The 13,480-nt window shown below is 35.9% G+C and overlaps 1 protein-coding gene across 1 annotated transcript in view; it reads left to right on the top strand.

Moving 5' to 3' along the window:
- The window catches only part of LOC145689838 (discoidin domain-containing receptor 2-like), a 602,490-nt gene that overhangs the window by 543,929 nt on the left and 45,081 nt on the right, over positions 1-13,480 (top strand). The window contains exons 9-10 of the mRNA XM_081764058.1: positions 55-183; positions 9,801-10,235. Coding sequence (XP_081620184.1) covers positions 55-183; positions 9,801-10,235 — 564 coding nt within the window. The remainder of the gene's footprint in view (positions 1-54; positions 184-9,800; positions 10,236-13,480) is intronic.

Below are 13,480 nucleotides of genomic sequence, written 5' to 3'. Positions count from 1 at the left end.
ATTGGAAAAAAGAGAGACATACTAATTAATGACCCTTTGGAAATTTCTTTTCAGACATTGCTCATGGTAACTTTTCGGAGGAACAGCTTCCAGGAAAAGACACGCAAGCGTTGGGAGATGTGTTTGTGGAGAGTGAGCAAGGGAACCAGAAGGAACCCAGCGAGCAGGTTGATGAGCCACCAGGTACGCATTTTTTTTATCGTACTTAACAGATTTTCTTAAGTTTATTTACTTGTGGAGTCCATGAGTTCCACAGTATTTTCTTGCTTCTGTGCTGTTAATAGTTACCGTAGCAGTAAAAAATTCCAAACTTCTCTTATACAAAACTTTTCGAAAATAATCATTAAGGATGGTCTAAAGCCACAAAAGTTTGTTTATGTGATACGAGATGGCGTTGCTATCGCCCTATCTTTTCAATGTTAATTAATATTCACAAAAATTACTAATAACTTTTACAAATACTGAACTATGTTCTTCACTGTCCGTTTGAAGATAATGACTATACGCAGCAATTGTTCCGTGCAGATTTTCGAATTGTTGACTGGTTCATTGTTGAGTTCAACTAATTGTTGCAGAGGAATTCAATTCCTCTCCCCTTACCATTTGTTCTAGGACTCTGGAATTTTGGTATTTGGTACAGCATGATGTAGTCTATAGGTTCCAAGGTGACAATTTTTCGACATTTTGTTCTTTCCATTGTTGCAGAGAAATCCTATACTTCTCCCGTTATCATTTGTTCTAGGACACTGAAATTCTGGCATTTAGTATAGCGTATGTAATGTATGAATCACAAGTTGACATTTTTTTTTTTTTTTTTTGAAATTTTGTTCTTTACATTGTTGTAAGCTTTTAATTGTTGGAGAGGAATTCAATGCTTCTCGCGTTACTGCTTGTTCTAGGACTTTGAAATTCTGGCATTTAGCAAAGAATGTAGTAATGTATGAATATGAAGGCGAAAATTTAAACACTTTTGTATTAAAACACCTTTCGTAAGGAAAATTAAATTAAAAAAAAAAAGAAAAAGAAAAAGGAAGAGGGAGAAAAACAGTTCGGTAATACTTCCAAAGGCGTCACTGAGTATTTGAGAGCTCACTGAATAAATTATTAGCAGTGATTAGAGAGAATTAATCAATCATGTTTTCATCTTGTTTCGTGACAGGTGTAGAATGACGCTTTAGAACAACTCTAATCTTAATACATTTTCGTTGTTATACCAACAGAAATGGATAGCAGATTGCAACGAATATTGCGAAAGCTACAAAATAATGAAAAGTCTGGCCCAGGATAAGGAAAAGTGGAAAGTTGAGTTAAGCCAATCGAAAGACTGCTGACCTGAGATGATGATGATGATTGCGCAAAAGAAACATACGCTGATAAAAATTAAGCCTTACCAAGAAAAAAAATTAGCTAGGAAGCTGAAAATCCCCTAATATTCCACATATTCTGCAAGTAGGTCAATGTGTCCATTCCTTAGACTGTTCCGGGATCATAGCAATAGATCCACGTATCATCAGCAGTGACGAGTTTCTCCAAGAAACTAACTTAACTTCTTGCAAAATGTTCCAAAATTGTCCGCGAAGTCCTCACTCTTCCCTGCTTTTGTTCCTTTGTCAGAAGTCTGGGGATCCACTTTGCTGCAATCTTCCTCATATCCAGATCATTATGAATAATGGTACCAACTCTTTCACGTGATATGCCCAAACATGCAGCAATACTTTTGGCTGATATTCGACGATCTTCCACTATCATGTCCTGGATGGCTTGCACATATTCGGAAACAGACACAGAAACAGATCTGTTACGGGGTTTCGTATTTTCAACTTCAAAATGGCCAATTCTGAAGTTTGTCACCTAGCGTTTGACAGTTGCATATGACCGCCCATGGTCTCCCAAAGTTTGTGTCATTTCATCGTAGATCTGCGTCGTACCTTTTCCTTGGAGGAAGAGAAACTTCATAACGGTCCTATGCTCTTCTGAACTAAAGCTTACTGGAGGTGCTGCCATGTTCACTTCTGAAATGAAAAAGAAAAGGGTGTTAATATCATAGAACATTGCATTTTGCAACATAGTCTATACATACCCTGCTCTATATACCCTGCTAATTTCAGGTTCCTAGCTCATTTTTTTTTTCTTTCTTGGTAAGGCTCAATTATTATCAGCATTTCCTCGTATATTGTAAGTTTTGAATTTCATATTGTAAAATAATTTGGATCTGAAGTATAAAACATCCTGTTTTATAAATATATATTCTACCTTTTTCTTTAAAATCAAATGTTGTCAATTAGACTAAAGGATAGTTATGGTTTGGATTTTTATAGTGAAGATTCATTTTTCCCTTTGCTTTTGAATTAACTGTACAATGCTGTATTCAGTCAGAAGTAATTCTAACATTGACCATTAACTAAAAATTCGTCTTTTCAATATAGTTTTATTAATTATGCGAGAGTCAGGAGAAAGCAATATATCCGTATAACACAAGATCCCTTTTAGTTCTTTTAATATGTGGCGAGCCCTCTGAAAGTTTTTTTTTTTCGCAGAGAGGGGGGGGCGGGCAGAGTACAAAATAAAAAAGAGTAGATCACATTTGTCATTTGCAAGAGGACACCAGAGTTAGTGCGACCCATATGACTGTATGCATGCCACACTAACTAACATATATGATGGATGAGGACCTCGTTAGATACGCAAAATTCCCTGTTGCTCTTCATTTTGGTTGCCTCGTGGTTCCGGTAACTCATTAGTTTCAAATAGTACTTCTTCGAGTCTTTTTTTTCCCCTCCCTCTCTTGCTTTTCAACCTTTTACGGAGCATGTATTCAGAACCTCTGAAGGCAAAAGTACGGCTTCTGGCGGCCTTTTACATCCAGAAGACAGAAAGATCCCATTCGTCACACGTGGAGGTCTCACAATGCATGCTGTGGTTCACTAATGGGAACGCGTGCGACAGTGTGTGTGTGTGTGGTAATGGGCGTTGACGGAACGAATACCTTGGATACGTCATGTGCTTTTCACAGGGACCAAACAGCCGAAACTCTTCCAGTATTCATATATCCATTACTAACAGATGCTATTATCTTTACAGTATAATCTGTAACTCGCGGTCGGACAATTTTCCTTCGGCTTTTTATCAACGTGCGGACCTGTCCGTCTAATATAATTCTTTGTTTATCCCATTATGGTCCATTCCCAGTAGCATTTTCGTTCAGCTTTAGATCTTAAGAGCATGTACCTAATTAAGAGCCACTGTTCAAATTAGCTATTATATATGTACGTTTGTGTCAGTGTATAAATGTTCATATGCTTTGTATAGTGTTCATGCTTCTTCTATCATTGTAACTTTTTCTTAACGTTCATGAACGCGTCTCGTTACGTTACTGATTATTATCTTCATGGTCTTTTAGCGGCGTTAAATCATTTACCACTCTTTATTATTTTTTTTGTTCATCATACGCTGGAAAACATCATTAATTTTGATAATTAGTTATTTAGTTTGTTAGGACAGGTTCCGGACATCTGGATATAGTTATGTTTTTTATTTGGAACTAACTAGCATTCCTGGTTTTATTTGTTCATATTCCTTAGGCCATCTTTTCTTTTCTTTTTCGGTATCAAACATTAAATTGTTAATAAGGTAATCATTATTGTGTTGTTTTCTAACGCAGAAGGAAATTAAATCGCGTTTCCGTTAGTTGAAGATTATAGCTATATGTTTGTTGGAGTATTAATAGTGTTTTAAGTCTGACCTTCATCTTTTTTTTTATCCATCTTAATTCCAATTAAGTACTATATATATAACAAACAGAAGAATAAGCAACTTCATAAAAATAAGTTTATTTTTCTTTATTTATCTTGAAATTTGTTTCATAAGAGCCGCTTGAGCATAGACAAAGTTCGCGCCAGTATGTCGATGAAAAAACAATTTTATGTTATTTCATTATTTTTCAGATTTCATTATTTCCATTATACTACTATATAAGTGATGCATGTAGAAAAGATAATATATATATATATATATATATATATATATATATATATATATATATATATATATATATATATATATATATATATATATATAATATATCACGGCTATCAACTATACGGGTTTCACACGTATTGTACAGGTTTAATAACTCAGATACAGGTGTACGGGTTGCTATTCAAAATGTACGGGTGAACTAATAATTTTGACACTGGTTTTCTTTTTTATTGGTTAAAAACAACAATTCGATCATTATTGTTATCATTTAGCAAAATAATTAATAGTCTTATTTATATAATAAAATATTAAAAATATGAAAATATTTTTAAATAAATAAAAATAAAAATAAAAAATATTTATATAATAAAATAAAAATAGTCTTATTTGCTTACCTTACTTTGATCAGAATCACGAAATCTGTTCTGAAATAAATGCTAATTATAGTTTCAAACCAACCTTATTTTGTTTTTTGTTTTTTTTTCTAATAAATAGTGCTAAACATAGACTTAAAAAAAAACACACATACACATGGATGTGTTTAATGAAACAATGCTCTAATTTAACGAAATTGAATTTGGAGGACTCAAGCTGTGAATGTACGAGAGAGCAAGTTTCAAAAGTTGGTAGCCCTGATATATATATTCATTTAGAGAGATATTCTCAATTCTGCGGAAACATATTTTTTGAGCTTTAAATAAATCTATTATTTGCTTTAGCTTAGAAGTAACCCAGAAAACATTTCCATACTGAATCAGAGACTGAAGTTGTGCAAAATGAACTGCTTAATTTATCTCGCATTATCTAACCCTAATGTTAGTTTTCGATGGTATACGGAAATAAATTAATGTATTATTCGTATTTCACTTACGCAGTTGAATTTAATCTGGTCGGCCAATAGTATTGCCAACCTTTGAAAATGGAAACACAGGACACCTCCTGGAATACATATACTCTTAAGCAGGGCCGTAACTTGTGGGGATGCAGGGGGCAACTGCCCCCCAGGGAAGCTCCTCGCCGTTCGAGGGGGGCCCATTTTGAGACAAAATTTTTCTTACTTCATTTGCGATACGAACATAAAATTATAAATGAGCATCAAACAGGTCCACTACATTACATTAAAAAAAAAAAAAAAGCACAAGAAAGTTAAATAAAACAAAAATGAGTCGTGGGCCCATTTCAGTAAAATATGTCTACTATTAGGGGTTCTAGAAATAATATTTATTCTTGTGGCTTTGAGATTTGTCAATATTGTCCCCTTAATTAATTTATCATGTATGGAACCGGTCCATGGGCGCAACTAACGGCCTCGGAGACCTTAACGTGCGGGAGGGCCCACAGGCTCCGGCAGGCCCATTAAGAGTAAGAGAAAGATGGGGCCCAAGAATTAGAAACACAACTTTTTCTAGAGGGGGGGCAATACGCGTATTAATGCTTCCCCCCCCCCCGAAAAAATCCAAGTTACGGCGCTGCTCTTAAGTTTGTGACATCATCGGTCGTCAAAAATGTGAACAACCGGAGAGCGGTTACTTCACATATATACTAAAGTGAGCGATTCGGGGTTCGAATTTAACAACTTTGGTCACTTTTGAGGCACTTATTAAACTTATTTATTCCAGTTTTTGGTTGAGTTGGCATATGCAATTTTTGTAGTCTACCATCAATAATACATTGTATTTAAAACAGAAAAGCAAATAAAATTGGCAATATAATTATGGCATGCACAAAATATACTTGAAAAATAAGTCTTACCAACTTCGCTGAGTCTGGTAATGTCTCATAATGTCTACATATTTCTACTGGATCTGGATGCATTATTTAATTGGAAGATGCAGCTAGCTGCGCTCTTGAAAATGTGCTTTTGTTGACCTTTATGTTGGTAAGTTCACTAGATTTTCCTGCCTTCCACTCTTAAGCAAATTCCGTGCATGACAGGTCGATATCAAAGCGAATTATAAGCTCTGCTTTAACCATGTTCATCTACAAACGATTCCTTTCGTCACTCCAAAATAATCTGAATAGAACAGAGAAAAGGACTAGAAAGAGGATAAAACACCGAACATCCAGTTTTGAGGTCTTTCCGGACACCGAACAAGGAGGTCAAAAATCGAACTGTCCGGGAAAATACTGGACAGTTGTCAACCCTATCGGCTACAGTCATTAATGAGTTTAAAATTTCAGATTTTTATAATGAATTATATGAAGTTCCAAAGATTTCTGTAAAATTAGTTTTAAAATAGTCAGTGGCACGAATTCTAGACTCGGAAGATAATAATATTTATGTTAAATTCGTGTGCATCTTAACACGAACTTTTTTTTCTGTAGGCATAATGTTCTTTAAACCATCAAATGATCGTCAGATGTCATTGTAAATTCAATGTGCTGCCATCTGTTCCATTCGATGCAGGGGTTTTTAACTAATGTCACGTGACACGTTTGTTGACAAACACATGGCGCATTTATAGAATAAAATTGATTTTCTGTACACGTTTTCTCTATCAGTTATACTCTGGATTTTTTAAAAAGAATGTTCCTCGTTAGTTTATACGAAAGATCTGTCTCTTCAGAGGAACCATTAATTTGTCATCTTAATGGCACCTTAAGGATTTTTTAAATGGCTTCTCCCTTTTATTAGTGCTGCCATCTGGTTTTATGTTTTGTATTGCTGATGAAGACAAGATTCATGGTTTTAATGTTATTAAATTACATAGAAAACAAACACCGGGGGTTTTAAAAGTACACTAAAAAAGCCAGGAAGAAATAAATGAAATGCTTTTTCAGCCCTCGAGTGATGTACATCCAATATGACCATTTTTTAATTTTTTTCTTTTTTTGTTAAGTATGTGAAGATTTAGGTTCTGTTTTAGTTTTCTAAACTTTTCATTTGCTCCGTATTTTAAATTCCTTGCCTTTATTTTCTTTCTATCTGTACCGTATATTTCTTCTACCATCGTACAAGAAGTAAAATAAATAACCATGATATATTATATAAATATTTCTCAAAAATTCGCCTTCAAATGCCTTGACAATATAGCTAAGTAACTGAAAGAGCTTGATAAATTTCAGTGTTTATCGCTGGACAAATTAAAGTCTGCCTGTAAATATTCTAAGATCTACAGAGTATTCACGTAAAGAATTTAACCCATACAAAGTTTATATCATGTTATGGTTTCAGTAACATACACAGAAATACATCATGGAGGGTTTAAGCAGCCAAGCCCATATTGTTTCAGGACAAGAGCGATTTCCGTATCTATTTATTACTATAATAAATGTTTATTTTTCCGTAATATGTTACTCAAGTTGCGGGATTAAAAACCTGATATACTAAAAATAATTTAAAAATAATTTTTCTTTGTTTTTCATAAGTGAAAGGAGATAATGAAATGCAAATTACTACAATCATAGATAATGTTATTCTACAACAGATTATAATATGAACCTGAAGAATTTTCAGTGTTGCCATCCATAGAATTTACAGTGTTGCCAGAATAACATTTTCCCCAAAAATCTAGTTAAGGCAGCAACTAAAGGAACGAACTCAATTGTATTTGATTACGTATCATGTTGTCTTGAAATCTTGTGAACTACTTTTATAAATAATAGTTGTATGTAGTTTATATTGTAATAAAATAGTTTTAACTTACAGTTATCAAAATTAAATAATTATGTTATTTAAAAAGTAGTTCACAGGATACCCAAACAACATGATACATAATCAAATCCAGTTGAGTTCGTTCCTCTAGTCGCTGCCTTTACTTAGATTTTGAGGGAAATGTTATTCTGGCAACACGGTAATTTCTATGGATGGCAACGCTGAAAATTCTTCAGGTTCGTATTTTCTGTTGTAGAATAACATTATCTATGATTGTGGTAAGTTGTATTTCATTATCTCAATTATGAATCAACAAGCAAAAGAAAAATGGTAAATTTTGTATTCTCTTAGTATGTCAGGCTCTTAAAACTCGGAAGCCTCTTTTTTGTACGTGACTCTATAGTGTGTATATACGTATATATATACACACACAAGGCTCTATTCTGAGTTCATATTAAACAAAGATACGTGTAATTATCATACGTGTAGAAGATATGATTTTTATATTAGTCCACACGGAAAAAATATGTATGTATGTTTTAAAAGGTATCACACACACAGAAAACAAATTAAGTAACATTTTACCTGCTGTAGTAAAAGTTGAAAAAAAAATTATCAAATTTAAGATACTACTCAAAATGTATCTTCTGAAAAATTTCTATACTGTGTGTGAATTACGTAATTTTGACTCTAGTGACACGTAATTATGCATACTGTAGTGATCGCGAGGAGTCGTGAAGTTTGACTTAAATTTACCAATTTCAGCACCCAATAGAACGCGAGGGTGTATCCCGGTGGTCAACCCCCATCCATGAAATTTTGTCAGTGTCGTCCCTCATGCTATACGGAGAACATCTCTCGAGAGTACAGTGTGTCCGTATTGCCGCTAAGTTTCGCTTTGTTTATTTTTGTTGTTTTTATTTTTGCTATTATTATTGTTAGTGTTTGTGTTATAATTCTTTAAGTGTTATTTCATCGTCGCCAATTCTTCTGGCAACCCTGTTTGAGCACTTTTGTTGTTTCACGTTTTCTCACGTGTACACTCGGAAGATAACTTCACGAATCATGCCGAATTCTCCCGATGCATCACACGTGAGGCAAAGCAGTTCTGTGATTGGTGTACAACTCAGACTTCATGAGTCATGATGGTCACTATAGTTGTTTTTCTGAAATCTTCTCTCGGTGTACCGTTAAAATTATCCTTAATTAAAAGCTTGATTTATTTACATTTAACATTTTTTTTGTTTGTCCATCAAACACCAGAAACTCCATACAATTTTTATGCAATGATTGAAGAACTTTATTAAACACAATATTGTGTTGATTTAAGTAATTGAGTAGCCAGTGATAGCGCAAGTAATGACATCTCTTAGCGTCATGCAGACAAGCGATAACGCAATTAACGACATCTGTTAACATCAGGCAGAACAGCGATAGCGCAAGTAACATCTATTAGCATCAGTCAGACAAGCGAAGGGCAAGTAATGACATTTGATAGCGTCATGCAGACAAGCGATAGCACAAGTAATAATATCTATTAACATCAGGCAGACAAGCGATAGCGCAAGTAACGTCTATTAGCGTCAGTCAGACAAGCAATAGGGCAAGTAAGGACATCTATTAGCGTCAGTCAGATAAAGGATAGCGTAAGTAACAACATCTATCAGCATCAGGCAGACAAGCGATAGCGCAAGTAACGTCTATTAGCGTCAGACAAGCAATAGGGCAAGTAACGACATCTATTAGCGTCAGTCAGATAAGGGATAGTACAAGTAACAACATCTATCAGCATCAGGCAGACAAACAATAGCGCAAGTAACATCTGTTAGCATCACACAGACAAGTGATAGCGTAAGTAACGACATCTATTAGCGTGAGTCAGACAAGCGATAGCGCAAATAATGATATCTGTTAGCATCAGGTAGACAAGCGATAGCTCAAGTGATAACTTCTATTAGCGTCAGGCAAACAACCAATGACACAGGCAGTGACATCTATTAGCGTGAGGCAAAGGCTGAGATGTTTTCCTTTTATTATTTTTCTGTTACGGGTTACTTTTGAATGTTTCTTTAGTTAGTTTTACTTATTTGAGATCGATTGACAGCACCAATTCTTACACATGTAATACGTACGTAAATTCATCATTCAATTTCTCCTTTTTTACTGTTTTGATAACCATATAACTAAATAAGATGAGTCATTGAAATTAACTTTTCTTGTATTTCAGTATCCACTGCTCGACAAGAAGATCAGACCTACATGGCAATCATCATTGGCGTTCTGACTGCTGTGATCCTGCTCCTTGCTGTTGCAATATTCCTTATTATCACTCGTCACCGGCAGCGAAAGTGCTTCACCAGTACTTTGGTGACAAAACCATCTCTTCACCGGCTGAGTCCTCTACCTACGACCTCCGCTCCGTCTCTTGAGAAGTCAACGTCGTATGGAGTCAAAGATGTGATTGTCGTAGATGCCAATTACAACACACGGAGAAAAGCGAACTCTGTGACAAGTACTGGAGTAGGAACGAGTGATCGAACGAATCTTTTGGAACAGTTGAACGATTATCAAGAACCGTTTCAAGCGTTGAAATACGCTCCTTACTACAGCTACGGAACTGTAGTTCTAGAAATGAAGAATGTTATTCGATCTTCACAGTCAGGTAAGGATCTTCAAGTGTGTTTGATATTCTTTTACTATTCTGCTTAATATTTAACTAGAGTTATCATAGCCAAAGTTATTTCGATCGTAAATCATACTTGTTTTTAAAAGGAAATTTTGTGCAGATTTAGAATATGCAGCGTAAGTATTGCGGTCATAAATAGAATGTTCTTTAACAAATTTCAACCGCAGGAGCGTCATTTCATACTTCGCTTGAGGGGGACAAGAGCACCACCGACATAAGATTATCACGTTATGTACTTGTATATTAGTAGACAACCCATTAAATTATATGCATTCCTCAAACTCTTGGGGGGGGCAATTGCCCCTTCCTTCCCCCCTAAATGACGCCCCTGTTCAACCGTGGGAACAATATGACCCTGAGTGAGTTAAGACAAGCGAATAGCACAAAGAGCAAGGGCGCTTGAACAGGTGTTGGATGCTCACATTATTAACATTCGACTTTCCTCGTTGCAATGTGGATAGCGTACACGTCTTTGGCAGATCTGGGTTCGATCCCTGGCGGAAGCTCACGTGGTTTGGAGGCAATGTTAAGCTGTGGATCCACGTCTCATACAGCCTCGCTGCTGGAAGGAATACTAAACTGAAATTAAATCAAAACCAGATATTATATTTATTTTCTTACTGTAATTAAAACTATGTAAGCAGTATGGTGGCTCAGTGGTAAAGCGTTTACCCCTGATGTGTGAGTCCGTGGCTCGATTCCGTGGTATTTGAGCTTGCGGTGAACAACACCATGTCCCTGGGTTTTCTCCCACATTCTCAATCCATGAAATTTTACACACTTATTGGTTTGTATTAATTATTGTTCTCCATTACGATTGCAAAGGGTATATATAACCAGGGGTAAAAGTGGATCTGAAAAGGTAGGGGAACGGTAGATAGCGACATGACGTCACACTGTCCTCTGCCTATCTTTGCACATTGTAATTTTTTAGGAACTGGGCAGACGCCGTACATATTTTTTGAAGGTGAGGGGACAGCGTCCCCCCGCACTTTTACCCTTGGGTATAACTATAGGAAGTAAAACTAAAAGTTTATTTAGTGTAACTGTGCATAAATATTTTCCGTAAACATTGTACAGTGACGGATCTAGCTAGGGGCGGAGGACCTAGGCTCCCCCATTTTTCTGAGTGATAAAAATAATTTGAAAGTTAGAGTAAACTCACGATATACTTATCATAGTCTGGATTCTGGTCGCCCCCCCCCCCTCAGGTTTTACATTCCAGATCCGCCCCTGCATTAGTATTTACTTGCTAATTAATCGTGAAATATTCTATTTTGTATTGGGTTGTTCTCAATTTCCACCAAACATTTTTTACTTCTTTCGAATCTACAGTTGAATTTGTTAATGGATAATAAATAATACCAAATCAGCCGGGCGGATGCCTTAATGTTTGCTCCACCTTAGCCGATGATAGCGTACTGATTGAAAACAATAAAATTATGTACAAGAGATAATAATGTTTTAAGAGGTAATTAAAAATTCTTGATTTATTAGTAGGAAAAGAGTGAGTTCGTACCAACATGGTTAACAGGGTTATCAGAGACCTATCAGTAGAAGGAGAAGGTTTCTTTCCCAAAATGAAACTTAATGAGAGAAACATTATAAAGATAGGATGGGTTTCTTCCATTAGCGCGGCCGTCAATATATCATAACATTCTATCGGTTGTTTTCATCGGAGACGGGGCGTTGTCTTCATAGATAGATCATAACGTAAGATCATTTTTAGTTTCACTTTTTTCTTTTTTCTTTTTCGTTTTGTTCAATTCTCACACAGGGATTACATTACGGTAATAGAATTCTGTGAGAACTCGGATATATATATTTTTTTCATGTAAGTAATATTCTTCTTAGAACGAAAAACAAAACACCATCGGATACTTACTTCAATCTTAACAACACTGGGCGTCCATTATTATGAACATGGTGCGTGGGTCGTTCAATATATAAATTTCCCTAAGCTGTAAAATATTTACTTTTTAAAGAGACATTTGTAAACCATATATACATGCATAGGTGGGTCCTTCCTCACCCCTCCACATAACCCCTGTTGAGATTCAGGCATATGTCTTACCATTGCACCAATTTGTCTTACCATTGAAATTCTGGCATTTGTCTTACCATTGAAATTCAGGCATTTGTCTTACCATTGAGATTCAGGCATTTGTCCTACCATTGAAATTCAGGCATTTGTCTTACCATTGAAATTCTGGCATTTGTCTTACCATTGAAATTCTGGCATTTGTCTTACCATTGAAATTCTGGCATTTGTCTTACCATTGAAATTCAGACATTTGTCTTACCGTTGCATCAATTTGTCCAAACTCTTTGCAAGAAATCAGGGCTCTGACTATTTAGCTTTCTTCTTAAAATACATTCAGCTTGACTTCTTCATAACCAGTTGACAGGAGACCAGGTCGCTTGTGTGGAATCTGAACTCTTCTTAACGCAATTCGACATAAGGGATCTAGTCTTTTCTTGACGATAACGCCCACCCCCCACTCTCCATACAGCCTAGAGGTCTGCACGGACTCGGGTCGAGTCCGCGGGCTTAAGTCTGACCCAGCCTGCGGGCCGGACTCGAGCCTATAGAGCATCACTTCGGGCCCGGGCCGGATTTGGGCCATAAATTTTTAAATATTCAACCATATTTCTCGGGCCTTTTCGGGCTTAACTTTGTAAATATACTGCACAACGATATATATTGGATCGTTCTTTCTGGAGAACTTTTAAAGCACAACCATAGCGCTTTGAAGAGAGTGCTATGGCACAACTGCAGAAGGTTAGTGTAAAGGGACAAGTTTTGCCGATTGATGTCACTACAGTCTTCATATCTCTCCCATGTATTTTTTACCTTTCACGAAAAATAAAAAATCGGTACGGATTATTGCCTTCGATAGATTATGAAGTTACTTTTCTAAAAATTTGAAGTCTCTACGTTGAAATTTGTAACAGAAATCGTGAATTTTCGTGAAAGGTAAAAATACATGGAAGAGATACGAAGATTGTACTGTCATCTGTCGACAAAACTTGCCCCTTTAAACCAACCTCTAATTGCTGCAAATAAAAGTACAAATTTGCATTAATTACTTGGTTTTCTGTAATTCGGGCCTATTTCGGGCTCATTTGATTATCAGTGGTGGACAAACACCGTGCTCGTGGGTTTTCTCGGGGTTCTCCCGTTTCCTCCCACTTTCTTCATTCCACCCTTTCACTCATCT

Source organism: Thermobia domestica, chromosome 7 (genome assembly GCF_964235325.1).
Source record: "Thermobia domestica chromosome 7, izTheDome1.hap1.1, whole genome shotgun sequence".
NCBI lineage: Eukaryota > Metazoa > Arthropoda > Insecta > Zygentoma > Lepismatidae > Thermobia > Thermobia domestica.
This window is presented reverse-complemented; position numbering and strand designations above follow the sequence as displayed.